Raw genomic sequence first — 11,812 nt, 5'->3', positions numbered from 1 at the left:
GGTGAGTACACAGGAGGTGACTACACAGACACACAGGTGAGTACACAGGAGGTGACTACACAGACACACAGGTGAGTGCACAGAGGTGACTACACAGACACACAGGTGAGTGCACAGAGGTGACTACACAGACACACAGGTGAGTGCACAGAGGTGACTACACAGACACACAGGTGAATACACAGAGGTGACTACACACACACACACAGGTGAGTACACAGACACACAGGTGACTACACAGAGGTGACTACACAGACACACAGGTGACTACACAGAAGTGACTACACAGACACACAGGTGAGTACACAGAGGTGACTACACAGACACAGGTGAGTACACAGACACACAGGTGACTACACAGACACACAGGTGAGTACACAGAGGTGACTACACAGACACAAAAGTGACTACACAGACACATAGGTGAGTACACAGAGGTGACTACACAGACACACAGGTGAGTACACAGAGGTGACTACACAGACACACAGGTGAGTACACAGAAGTGACTACACAGAGGTGACTACACAGACACAGGTGAGTGCACAGAGGTGACTACACAGACACACAGATGAGTACACAGAAGTGACTACACAGACACAGGTGAGTGCACAGAAGGTGAGTACACAGACACACAGGCGAGTACACAGGATGTGAGTACACAGACACACAGGCGAGTACACAGGATGTGACTACACAGACACACAGGTGAGTACACAGAGGTGACTACACAGACACACAGGTGAGTGCACAGAGGTGACTACACAGACACACAGATGAGTACACAGAAGTGACTACACAGACACAGGTGAGTGCACAGAAGGTGAGTACACAGACACACAGGCGAGTACACAGGATGTGAGTACACAGACACACAGGCGAGTACACAGGATGTGACTACACAGACACACAGGTGAGTACACAGAGGTGACTACACAGACACACAGGTGAGTACACAGGAGGTGACTACACAGACACACAGGTGAGTACACAGGAGGTGACTACACAGACACACAGGTGAGTACACAGACACACAGGTGAGTACACAGGAGGTGACTACACAGACACACAGGTGAGTACACAGGAGGTGACTACACAGACACACAGGTGAGTGCACAGAGGTGACTACACAGACACACAGGTGAGTGCACAGAGGTGACTACACAGACACACAGGTGAGTGCACAGAGGTGACTACACAGACACACAGGTGAATACACAGAGGTGACTACACACACACACAGGTGAGTACACAGACACACAGGTGACTACACAGAGGTGACTACACAGACACACAGGTGACTACACAGAAGTGACTACACAGACACACAGGTGACTACACAGACACACAGGTGAGTACACAGAGGTGACTACACAGACACAAAAGTGACTACACAGACACATAGGTGAGTACACAGAGGTGACTACACAGACACACAGGTGAGTACACAGAGGTGACTACACAGACACACAGGTGAGTACACAGAAGTGACTACACAGAGGTGACTACACAGACACAGGTGAGTGCACAGAGGTGACTACACAGACACACAGATGAGTACACAGAGGTGACTACACAGACACACAGATGAGTACACAGAAGTTGAGTACACAGACACACAGGCGAGTACACAGGATGTGACTACACAGACACACAGGTGAGTACACAGGAGGTGACTACACAGACACACAGGTGAGTACACAGGAGGTGACTACACAGACACACAGGTGAGTACACAGGAGGTGACTAGACAGACACAAAAGTGACTACACAGACACATAGGTGAGTACACAGAGGTGACTACACAGACACACAGGTGAGTACACAGAGGTGACTACACAGACACACAGGTGAGTACACAGAAGTGACTACACAGAGGTGACTACACAGACACAGGTGAGTGCACAGAGGTGACTACACAGACACAGGTGAGTGCACAGAGGTGACTACACAGACACACAGATGAGTACACAGAAGTGACTACACAGACACAGGTGAGTGCACAGAAGGTGAGTACACAGACACACAGGTGAGTGCACAGGAGGTGAGTACACAGACACACAGGCGAGTACACAGGATGTGAGTACACAGACACACAGGTGAGTACACAGAGGTGACTACACAGACACACAGGTGAGTACACAGAGGTGACTACACAGACACACAGGTGAGTACACAGAGGTGACTACACAGACACAGGTGAGTACACAGGAGGTGACTACACAGACACACAGGTGAGTACACAGGAGGTGACTACACAGACACACAGGTGAGTACACAGGAGGTGACTACACAGACACACAGGTGAGTACACAGGAGGTGACTACACAGACACACAGGTGAGTGCACAGGAGGTGACTACACAGACACACAGGTGAGTGCACAGGAGGTGACTACACAGACACACAGGTGAGTGCACAGAGGTGACTACACAGACACACAGGTGAGTGCACAGAGGTGACTACACAGACACACAGGTGAGTGCACAGAGGTGACTACACAGACACACAGGTGAGTGCACAGAGGTGACTACACAGACACACAGGTGAGTGCACAGAGGTGACTACACAGACACACAGGTGAGTGCACAGAGGTGACTACACAGACACACAGGTGAGTACACAGAGGTGACTACACAGACACACAGGTGAGTACACAGAGGTGACTACACACACACACACACAGGTGAGTACACAGACACACAGGTGACTACACAGAGGTGACTACACAGACACACAGGTGAGTACACAGAGGTGACTACACACACACACACACAGGTGAGTACACAGACACACAGGTGACTACACAGAGGTGACTACACAGACACAGGTGAGTACACAGACACACAGGTGACTACACAGAGGTGACTACACAGACACACAGGTGAGTACACAGAGGTGACTACACAGACACACAGGTGAGTGCACAGAGGTGACTACACAGACACACAGGTGAGTACACAGAGGTGACTACACAGACACAGGTGAGTACACAGACACACAGGTGACTACACAGAGGTGACTACACAGACACACAGGTGAGTACACAGAGGTGACTACACAGACACACAGGTGAGTGCACAGAGGTGACTACACAGACACACAGGTGAGTGCACAGAGGTGACTACACAGACACACAGGTGAGTGCACAGAGGTGACTACACAGACACACAGGTGAGTGCACAGAGGTGACTACACAGACACACAGGTGAGTACACAGAGGTGACTACACAGACACACAGGTGAGTACACAGAGGTGACTACACACACACACAGGTGACTACACAGACACACAGGTGACTACACAGAGGTGACTACACAGACACACAGGTGACTACACAGACACACAGGTGACTACACAGAAGTGACTACACAGACACAGGTGAGTACACAGACACACAGGTGACTACACAGACACACAGGTGAGTACACAGAAGTGACTACACAGGTGACTACACAGACACACAGGTGACTACACAGAGGTGACTACACAGACACAAAAGTGACTACACAGACACACAGGTGACTACACAGACACATAGGTGAGTACACAGAAGTGACTACACAGACACACAGGTGACTACACAGACACACAGGTGATTACACAGAGGTGACTACAAAGGTGCAGACACAGCTGACTACACAGACACACAGGTGAGTACACAGACACACAGGTGATTACACAGAGGTGACTACAAAGGTGCAGACACAGCTGACTACACAGACACACAGGTGAGTACACAGAGGTGACTACAAAGGTGCAGACACAGCTGACTACACAGGCGACTACACAGACACACCGATGACTACGCAGGCGACATAGGCGACTAAACAGACACACCGGTGACTACGCAGGCAAAACAAGCCACACAAGCGACATAGGTGACTACACAGACACACAGGCGACGATACAGACACAGGTGACTACACGCAGGCAACGACACAGAGGTAAGTAGACAGGTAACTACACAGACACAAAGTTGACAACACAGACATAGAGGTGACTACACAGGCGGCGACACAGGGAACTACGCAGACAGAGCTGACTACACAGGCGACTAAACAGACACACAGGCAAAAACACAGACAGAGGTGACTACACAGACAGAGGTGACTATGCAGGCTACTAAACAGACACACGGTACTACACAGACACAGGCGTGACTACGCAGGCGACACAGGTGACTAAACAGACACACCGGTGACTACACAGGCAAAACAAGCTACACAGATGACACAAGCGACATAGGTGACAACACAGACCCACAGGTGACGATACAGACACAGGTGAATACACGCAGGCAACAACACAGAGGTGAGTAGACAGGTGACTACACAGGCGGAGACGCAGGGGACTACGCAGACAGACCTGACTACAGAGGCGACTAAACAGACACAGGTGACTACACAGACACAGGTGACTACACAGACACAGAGGTGACTACGCAGGCGACTAAACAGACACACAGGCGACTACAGACACAGGCGTGACTACACAGGTGACTAAACAGACACAACAGTGAAACCTACACAGATGACACGAGTGACAGGTGACACAAATGACTAGGCTCAAATGCCTAAACGGGTGACACAAGCAACATGCAAGCGCGACACACAGGCAATGCACAGGTGGCACAAGTGGCATGTGATGGCGCGACACACAAAAGCCACAGAACAAGTGACACGAGCCACACAGGTGAGACAAGCGACATGTGCTAGACACACAAGTGACACAACATGCAAGAGTGCCACAAGCAAAAAAAACAGGTAACAGCAAGCGACACGGACATGTCAAGAGTGATAAGCAACACAGGCGACAAGTGATATGTGCGATACACAGGTGACACAAGGGACATGCAGCCGCGACACAGGTGAGACACGGGCAACACACACACACACACACAACAAGTGACACATATGACAAAACAAGTGACACAAACAACGTCGAGGCGCAACACGGGTGACACAAGCGACACACGTAACAAGCGACAAACATGCACGACACAGGTGACACGTAGGTAAAACAAGTAACAAGCGACACACTGACGCAACAAAACAGGTGACAAGGACAGAATTCTGTGGAACTGACCTAAAATGACAGGTGTGGCAGCAATCACAGAACAGCGCAATGTGTAGACCAGCCGCAAGGGGGCGCCAACCAGCGGGGGGGCGTCAAACGGCAAGAACACAAACCCTCCCCAGATGAGGAAGGGGAAGAAAATTGCGGAGGTCATCAAAGACACGCCCACTTTCCAGATATCCCTACTGGGACAGCCCCGCCCATCTGAGACAGACAAACCCATGGTCGGTAAAGCTCCACCCACCAATGACCAAAATGGAGGACAGGTGTATTTACCTGTGGGTTGGGGCGTGTCCTCAGGACCCTCATACCCCTTCCCCCACAATGCTTCACTTCGTCTGGATGGGGACAGCGGCCTGGTCGCTGCAAAGTGGAACACCTGGGCGGCCTTTTCCGGCAGGAAGTTGCCTTCAGGCTCCTCCCTCTCGCCGCTCTTCTTTTCTTTGGCCGACACACAACTGCTGCTGTCCTCGGTCTGGATGTCCTGTTGCATGCTGGGAGTCTCCATTTTGGGGGGGGGGGGACGCACACCTGTTGTTTGAATTTGGTTCACTTTCGTCAATACTTTGAAAGAAAAAAAATAACAGCACCACCTGACATGTTGTGATCGTTGAAAAGTAATCACGTAGCACGGCCATAAAAGACGATAATAATATTAGCTAAATGACAGTTTATGCCAGGGGTCACCAACGAGGTGCCCGCAGGCACCAGGTAGCCCGTAAGGACCAGATGAGTCGCCCGCTGGCCTGTTCTAAAAATAGCTCAAATAGCAGCACTTACCAGTGAGCTGCCTCTATTTTTCAAATCGTATTTATTTACTAGCAAGCTGGTCTCACTTTGCTCAACATTTTTATTTCTAAGAGAGACAAAACTCGAATAGAATTTTAAAGAGCCAAGAAAATATTTTAAAGACTTGGTCTTCGCTTGTTTAAATTATTTCATTTTTTTTTACTTTGCTTCTTATAACTTTCAGAAAGACAATTTTAGAAAAAAAATACAACCTTAAAAATGATTTTAGGATTTTTAAAACACATATTCCTTTTTACTAGGGGTGTGGGAAAAAAATCGATCGAATACGTCGTGCAATTCAGAATCCATTCTCATTTTTTTTCAATCCATTTTTTTTTCTTTATCAATCCAACAAAACAATACACAGCAATACCATAACAATGCAATCCAATTCCAAAACCAAACCTGACCCAGCAACACCCAAAACTGCAATAAACAGAGCAATTGAGAGGAGACACAAACACGACACAGAACAAACCAAAAGTAGTGAAACAAAAATGAATATTATCAACAACAGTATCAATATTAGTTATAATTTCAGCATAGCAGTGATTAAAAATCCATCGTTGACATTATCATTAGACTTTTATAAAAATAAATAAAAAAAGAACAATAGTGTCACAGTGGCTTACACTTGCATCGCATCTCATAAGCTTGACAACACACTGTGTCCAATGTTTTTACAAAGATAAAATAAGTCATATTTTTGGTTCGTTTAATAGTTAAAACAAATTTACATTATTGCAATCAGTTGATAAAACATTGTCCTTTAAAATTATAAAAGCTTTTTTTTTTTTTTTAAATGTACTACTCTGCTTGCATGTCAGCAGACTGGGGTAGATCCTGCTGAAATTTTATGTATTGAATGAATACAGAATCGTTTTGAATCGGAAAAATATCGTTTTTGAATCGAGAATCGAAATGAAAAAAAAAAAAAAAAAAAAATCGTATATTATCGAATCGTGACCCCAAGAAACGATATTGAATCGAATCGTGGGACACCCAAAGATTCGCAGCCCTACTTTTTACCTATTAAATTCCTTCCTCTTCTTTCCTGACAATTTAAATCAATGTTCAAGTAAATTAATTTTTTTTATTGAAAAGAATAATAAATACATTTTAATTTAATTCTTCATTTTAGCTTCTGTTTTTTCAACGAAGAATATTTGTCAAATATTTCTTCAAACTTATGATTAAAATTCAAAAAAATTATTCTGGCAAATTTAGAAAATCTTTAGAATCAAATTTAAATGTTATTTCAAAGTCTTTTGAATTTCTTTTAAAATTTTTGTTCTGGAAAATCTAGAAGAAATAATGATTTGTCTTTGTTAGAAATACAGCTTGGTCCAATTTGTTATATATTCTAACAAAATGCAGATTGGATTTTAACCTATTTAAAACAAGTCATCAAAATACTCAAATTAATCTTAAAGGCCTACTGAAACCCACTACTACCGACCACGCAGTCTGATAGTTTATATATCAATGATGAAATATTAACATTGCAACACATGCCAATACGGCCTTTTTAGTTTACTAAATTACAATTTTAAATTTCCCGCGGAGTTTCTTGTTGAAAACGTCGCGGAATGATGACGCGTGTTTGTGACGTCTCTGGTTGTAGCGGACATATTATTCCAGCACCACTTACGGCTAAAAGTCGTCTCTTTTCATCGCATAATTACAAAGTAATTTGGACATCTGTGTTGCTGAATCTTTTGCAATGTGTTCAATTAATAATGGAGACTATAAAGAAGAATGCTGTTGGTGGAAAGCGGTGGATTGCAGCTGCCTTTAGCACCGAAACACAGCCTGTGTTTCTTTGTTTGTTGTGAAGCTTTAACACAGAGCGGTCAAGCGAACATGTTTCTCTACGCCAACCAGCAAGTTTTTGGATGGGAAAATTGTAATATTAAGTCGGCTCTTACCGGAGACTTCAGTGGCTTATGCGACTTCCTCCTGCAGGTCAAAAAGGCAGCTGTGATCTTGGCTCCTCCATTGGCTTCTCTGAGAGACACTGGCGTTCACCGCAGCCCTCCGACTTTCAGGTATGACTTTACAATCTCACTAAAACACTATTAACACAATGAGCAGATAAGGGATTTTCCAGAATCATCCTAGTAAATGTGTCTAATTACATCTGAAACGGTCCCACTGCCACCGCTTTTTTTTTGTGTGTGCCTCACTCTAACTTTGCTCACCCACGAATATTTCATCCTCGCTCAAATTAATGGGGAAATTGTCGCTTTCTCGGTCCGAATAGCTCTTACTGCTGGTGGCTCACATTATAAACAATGTGAGGAGCCCGCACACCGGTGATGTCACGTGCACATAGTCTGCTACTTCCGGTAAAGGCAAGGCTTTTTTACTAGCGACCAAAAGTTGCGAACTATATTGTCGATGTTCTCTACTAAATCCTTTCAGCAAAAATATGGCAATATCGCGAAATGATCAAGTATGACACATAGAATGGACCTGCTATCCCTGTTTAAATACAATTTCATTTCAGTAGGCCTTTAATCAGGAAAAATTACTAAAAATGTTCCATAAATTATTTTTTTTATTTTTTCAAAAAGATTCGAATTAGCTAGTTTTTATCTTCTTTTTTTTTGGTTGAATTTTGAATTTTATAGAGTCGAAATTAAAGATAAACAATGTTTCAAAATTTAATTTTCTTTTTTTTTCCTGTTTTCTCCTCTTTTAAACTGTTCAATTAAGTGTTTTTTTTTCATCAATTATTCTCTACAAAAAAACTTCCGTAAAAGGAAAAAAAAATGTACGACGGAATGACAGACAGAAATACCCGTTTTTTTATATATACCGTATTTCCTTGAATTGCCGCAGGGCATATAGTATGCGCCTGCCTTGAATTACTGCCGGGTCAAACTTGCTTAGCAAAATAATTCGCACATGCTTAGTATTACCTCCTGGTCAAACTCGTGACGTCATGAGTGACACTTCCCCTGTCATCATTTTCAAAATGGAGGAGGCTGATTTCAATACCGGTAATTTGAAATTGCAAATTAAGAGCTATTCAGTAGGATTTGAGGTCCAAGTTTACATCTCAGTCAAATTTTTACCGCATGCCTTTGGTAAGTGCCGGAGTGAGAAGAGGTTTTAAAATCATTAGCGCATGCTTACTTTTACCACATGCCTTTGATAAGCGCAGGAGTGAGAAGAGGTTTTAAATTAATTAGCGCCCCGGTGGCAATTCAAGGAAATACGGTATATATATTTATTTATTTAAGATACATTGAGCAAATTGGCTATTTCTGGCTTTTCATTTAAGTGTGTATCAAACTGGTAGCCCTTGGCATTAATCAGTACCCAAGAAGTAGCTCTTGGTTTCAAAAAGGTTGGTGACCCCTGGTTTATTCTATGCGAACGTGTGCTAAACTTGCTCAAACATTGTCCGAATAAAAACTAACCTCTCAAGTTGTTCTCCTTGTGTCGCGTTGTTGTTGTTGTTCAGGTGTGGTCACAGGTAAAAATTCCTCTTAGGGGAAGTCCTTATAGCGTGTGCTCGAGAGGAAGAATTAAATCTATTCTTTTTCAAGACACGTCCTTTTGACAGCACTTAATGTTGACATTAATACAACCCATTTCGTGTTTTTTTTTTTAATTTAACAACAACTTCAAAACGCAACCGATGCCTTTGTGACGTCACACTGTGCGGCACATGATGAAACAAATGAGCAAGTGTCATATTTCCAGCGTCGTTCCTCATGTCAACGACTTCTGACATTTCTAACTTCTGATGGTGTTGCGGGACTAAAACGCCAGACTTTTATATAATGAGTGCATAAATAATATATTCATACAACATACTACTTCTCTATGAAATAGTTGTGTACATTTGTCTCTCCTTAAATCAGCGGCGCACACCGGGCGGGCGGTGTCGGTAAGGCGGGTTCCACGTCAGCAAGTGCCGCGCAGTCAGATTTGTTGCCGCGTTTGTCAACCACGTGACTTTTCGCGGCATTCTGAATGGCCGTTGCGCGTCACGTGGCCGCCTGATTCCCTGCCCCGCCGAGGAAGTCTACGGGCAAGATTCGGCACGCCGGGGTAGAAAAATCAAACCTTTCCAGCATTTCCTGGGCGGGACTAGTAGTACTGCATGCGCAGGGATTGGTCATTAGACACAACGGAGTTTTGAGCTGTGATTGGACGCGAGTGCGGCTGCCAGCTGTCAGTCTCATCGAAGCCCCGCCCCCGCGTTCAGACCGCAGACTGCTTGTGGACCGGGAGCTAACAAACCTTGGCGGATTCCGGCAGATATCGATCAGGGATCGGTGATTGATTGGTCCTCTTGGACTCTCTGGGATGTCCCGCTTGTTGGAGGGAAAGAAGGCGGACAAGATGAAAGACATGAACGCAAAGGTGAGCTCACCGCGAACAAGAAAGAAAAAAATACCGCAAGCGCGCTTAATCCCGGCAAGGATAATCGATTATCAGTGATCGATTGTTGTACAATCGATTAGACCGTTTTAATTGATGTCGTTCTCACTTCGCGCTTCTCTTCGTCGGTTCCGCTTTTTCTTCTCCCCTTTTTTTTTTTTTTTTTTTTTTTTTTTACGCGGACACATCTGGACCGCTTCTTCCGTTATCGAACGTTACTTTGAGCCTTTTAAAGCTTGTATCGATCACCGATCGGGGTATGGATCGATAGATTTTGTCACCGTGAGCGCAGTCTCTGCGCGTGCGCGGAGAACCAACTTAGCGGAAACGTTAACGGTTTTTTTTTGTTTTTGTTTCCCCCTTTATGTTGAACGTTTTAAAAAAAAACAACAACAAGAAACCACGTTTTTTCACGCCGGTACGAGGGTGCGTGTGCGCGCTCGTGCGCGTGTGCGCGCGCGTTTTGACTTTGTAACCGCACAAGTCGTTAGCGTGCGCGTGGATGAGCGTGTCCGTTAAGCAGCGTGGCCGCTTTGTCCTGCAGGAGGAAACGAGTGGGGGAGGGGAGACGGTGTGCGCGCGCGTGCGTGTGTGCGCGTCCGCGCGTTTCCAACAAGGAAGTTGTCTTGGGAAATGTAACCTTGTGACCTATGAACATGGACACAGATAAGAATTAGAATTTTGGATTTCCATAACTAGAATATGAGTCACCAAATCAAAAAGTAACAGGAGTGAGGTTTTTTTGCTTAGAATGAGCAAATACTTGAAATACATTTATTCTAACATCATAACATTAAGCACATTACAGTGATTATTAATTTCAAATCAGGTCACATGACGGATAGTAACAGGAGTGAGTTTTTAGCATCGAGTTAGCAAATACATGAAATATTAGCATATCTGTTAATATCATGTCAACACTAAGCACATTACAGTGTTCCCAAAATGTTACTTTGAATATTCTTTTTAAATGTAGGTAACATGACTGAAAGTAACAGAAGTGAGTTTTTTTTTTAGCATTTTGTTTAGCAAATACATGACATATAGCCGCGACATAGCATTTATGATGATATTATGTTAAGACTAAGCGCATTAGAATGATTTTTTTTTAAAAATCAGGTCACATGACGGATAATAACAGGAGTGAGTTTTTAGCATCGAGTTAGAAAATACATGAAATATAGCAGCGACATAGCATATTTGCTGATAGCATGTCGACACTAAGCAGTGTTCCAAAAAAGTTACTTTGAATATTTTTTTTTAAAATGAGTTAACATGACAGAAAGTAACAGGAGTAAGTTTTCAGCTTTTTTTTGTGCAAATATATGACATATAGCCGCGACATAGCATTTATGCTAACATCATGTCAACACTGAGCACATTACAGTGATATTTTTTTTTTTTTAAATTAGGTAACATGACAGAAAGTAACAGGAGTGAGTTTTCAGCTTTTTTTGGGTGCAAATATATGACATATATCCGCGACATAGCATTTATGCTAACATCATGTAAACACTGAGCACATTACAGTGATAATTATTTTTTT

At 44.1% G+C, this 11,812-nt stretch overlaps 2 protein-coding genes across 5 annotated transcripts in view; one reads left to right on the top strand and one right to left on the bottom strand.

The window, feature by feature from the left end:
* The window catches only part of LOC133539720 (transmembrane protein 79-like), an 11,104-nt gene extending 1,406 nt beyond the window's left edge, over positions 1 to 9,698 (bottom strand). The window contains exons 1-4 of one of the 4 annotated variants that reach the window (XM_061881839.1): positions 9,297 to 9,668; positions 7,797 to 7,943; positions 5,356 to 5,610; positions 5,089 to 5,283 (exon numbers count right to left, since the gene is read on the bottom strand). In XM_061881839.1, the coding sequence (XP_061737823.1) occupies positions 5,089 to 5,283; positions 5,356 to 5,587 (427 nt within the window). In that variant the 5' untranslated portion in view covers positions 5,588 to 5,610; positions 7,797 to 7,943; positions 9,297 to 9,668. Of the gene's footprint in view, positions 1 to 5,088; positions 5,284 to 5,355; positions 5,611 to 7,796; positions 7,944 to 9,296 lie in introns of all 4 variants that reach the window. The other 3 variants (XM_061881840.1, XM_061881838.1, XM_061881841.1) reach the window with 3 other exon arrangements.
* Positions 9,699 to 10,061: 363 nt separating this feature from the next.
* Positions 10,062 to 11,812, top strand: part of arhgef2 (rho/rac guanine nucleotide exchange factor (GEF) 2) — a 38,930-nt gene continuing 37,179 nt past the window's right edge. Inside the window, exon 1 of the mRNA XM_061881835.1 lies at positions 10,062 to 10,248. Coding sequence (XP_061737819.1) covers positions 10,192 to 10,248 — 57 coding nt within the window. The 5' untranslated portion in view covers positions 10,062 to 10,191. The remainder of the gene's footprint in view (positions 10,249 to 11,812) is intronic.

Source organism: Nerophis ophidion, linkage group LG21 (assembly GCF_033978795.1).
Source record: "Nerophis ophidion isolate RoL-2023_Sa linkage group LG21, RoL_Noph_v1.0, whole genome shotgun sequence".
Classification (NCBI taxonomy): Eukaryota; Metazoa; Chordata; class Actinopteri; order Syngnathiformes; family Syngnathidae; genus Nerophis; species Nerophis ophidion.
Note: the sequence above shows the minus strand (reverse complement) of the source record. Positions and strands in the feature narration are given on the sequence as shown.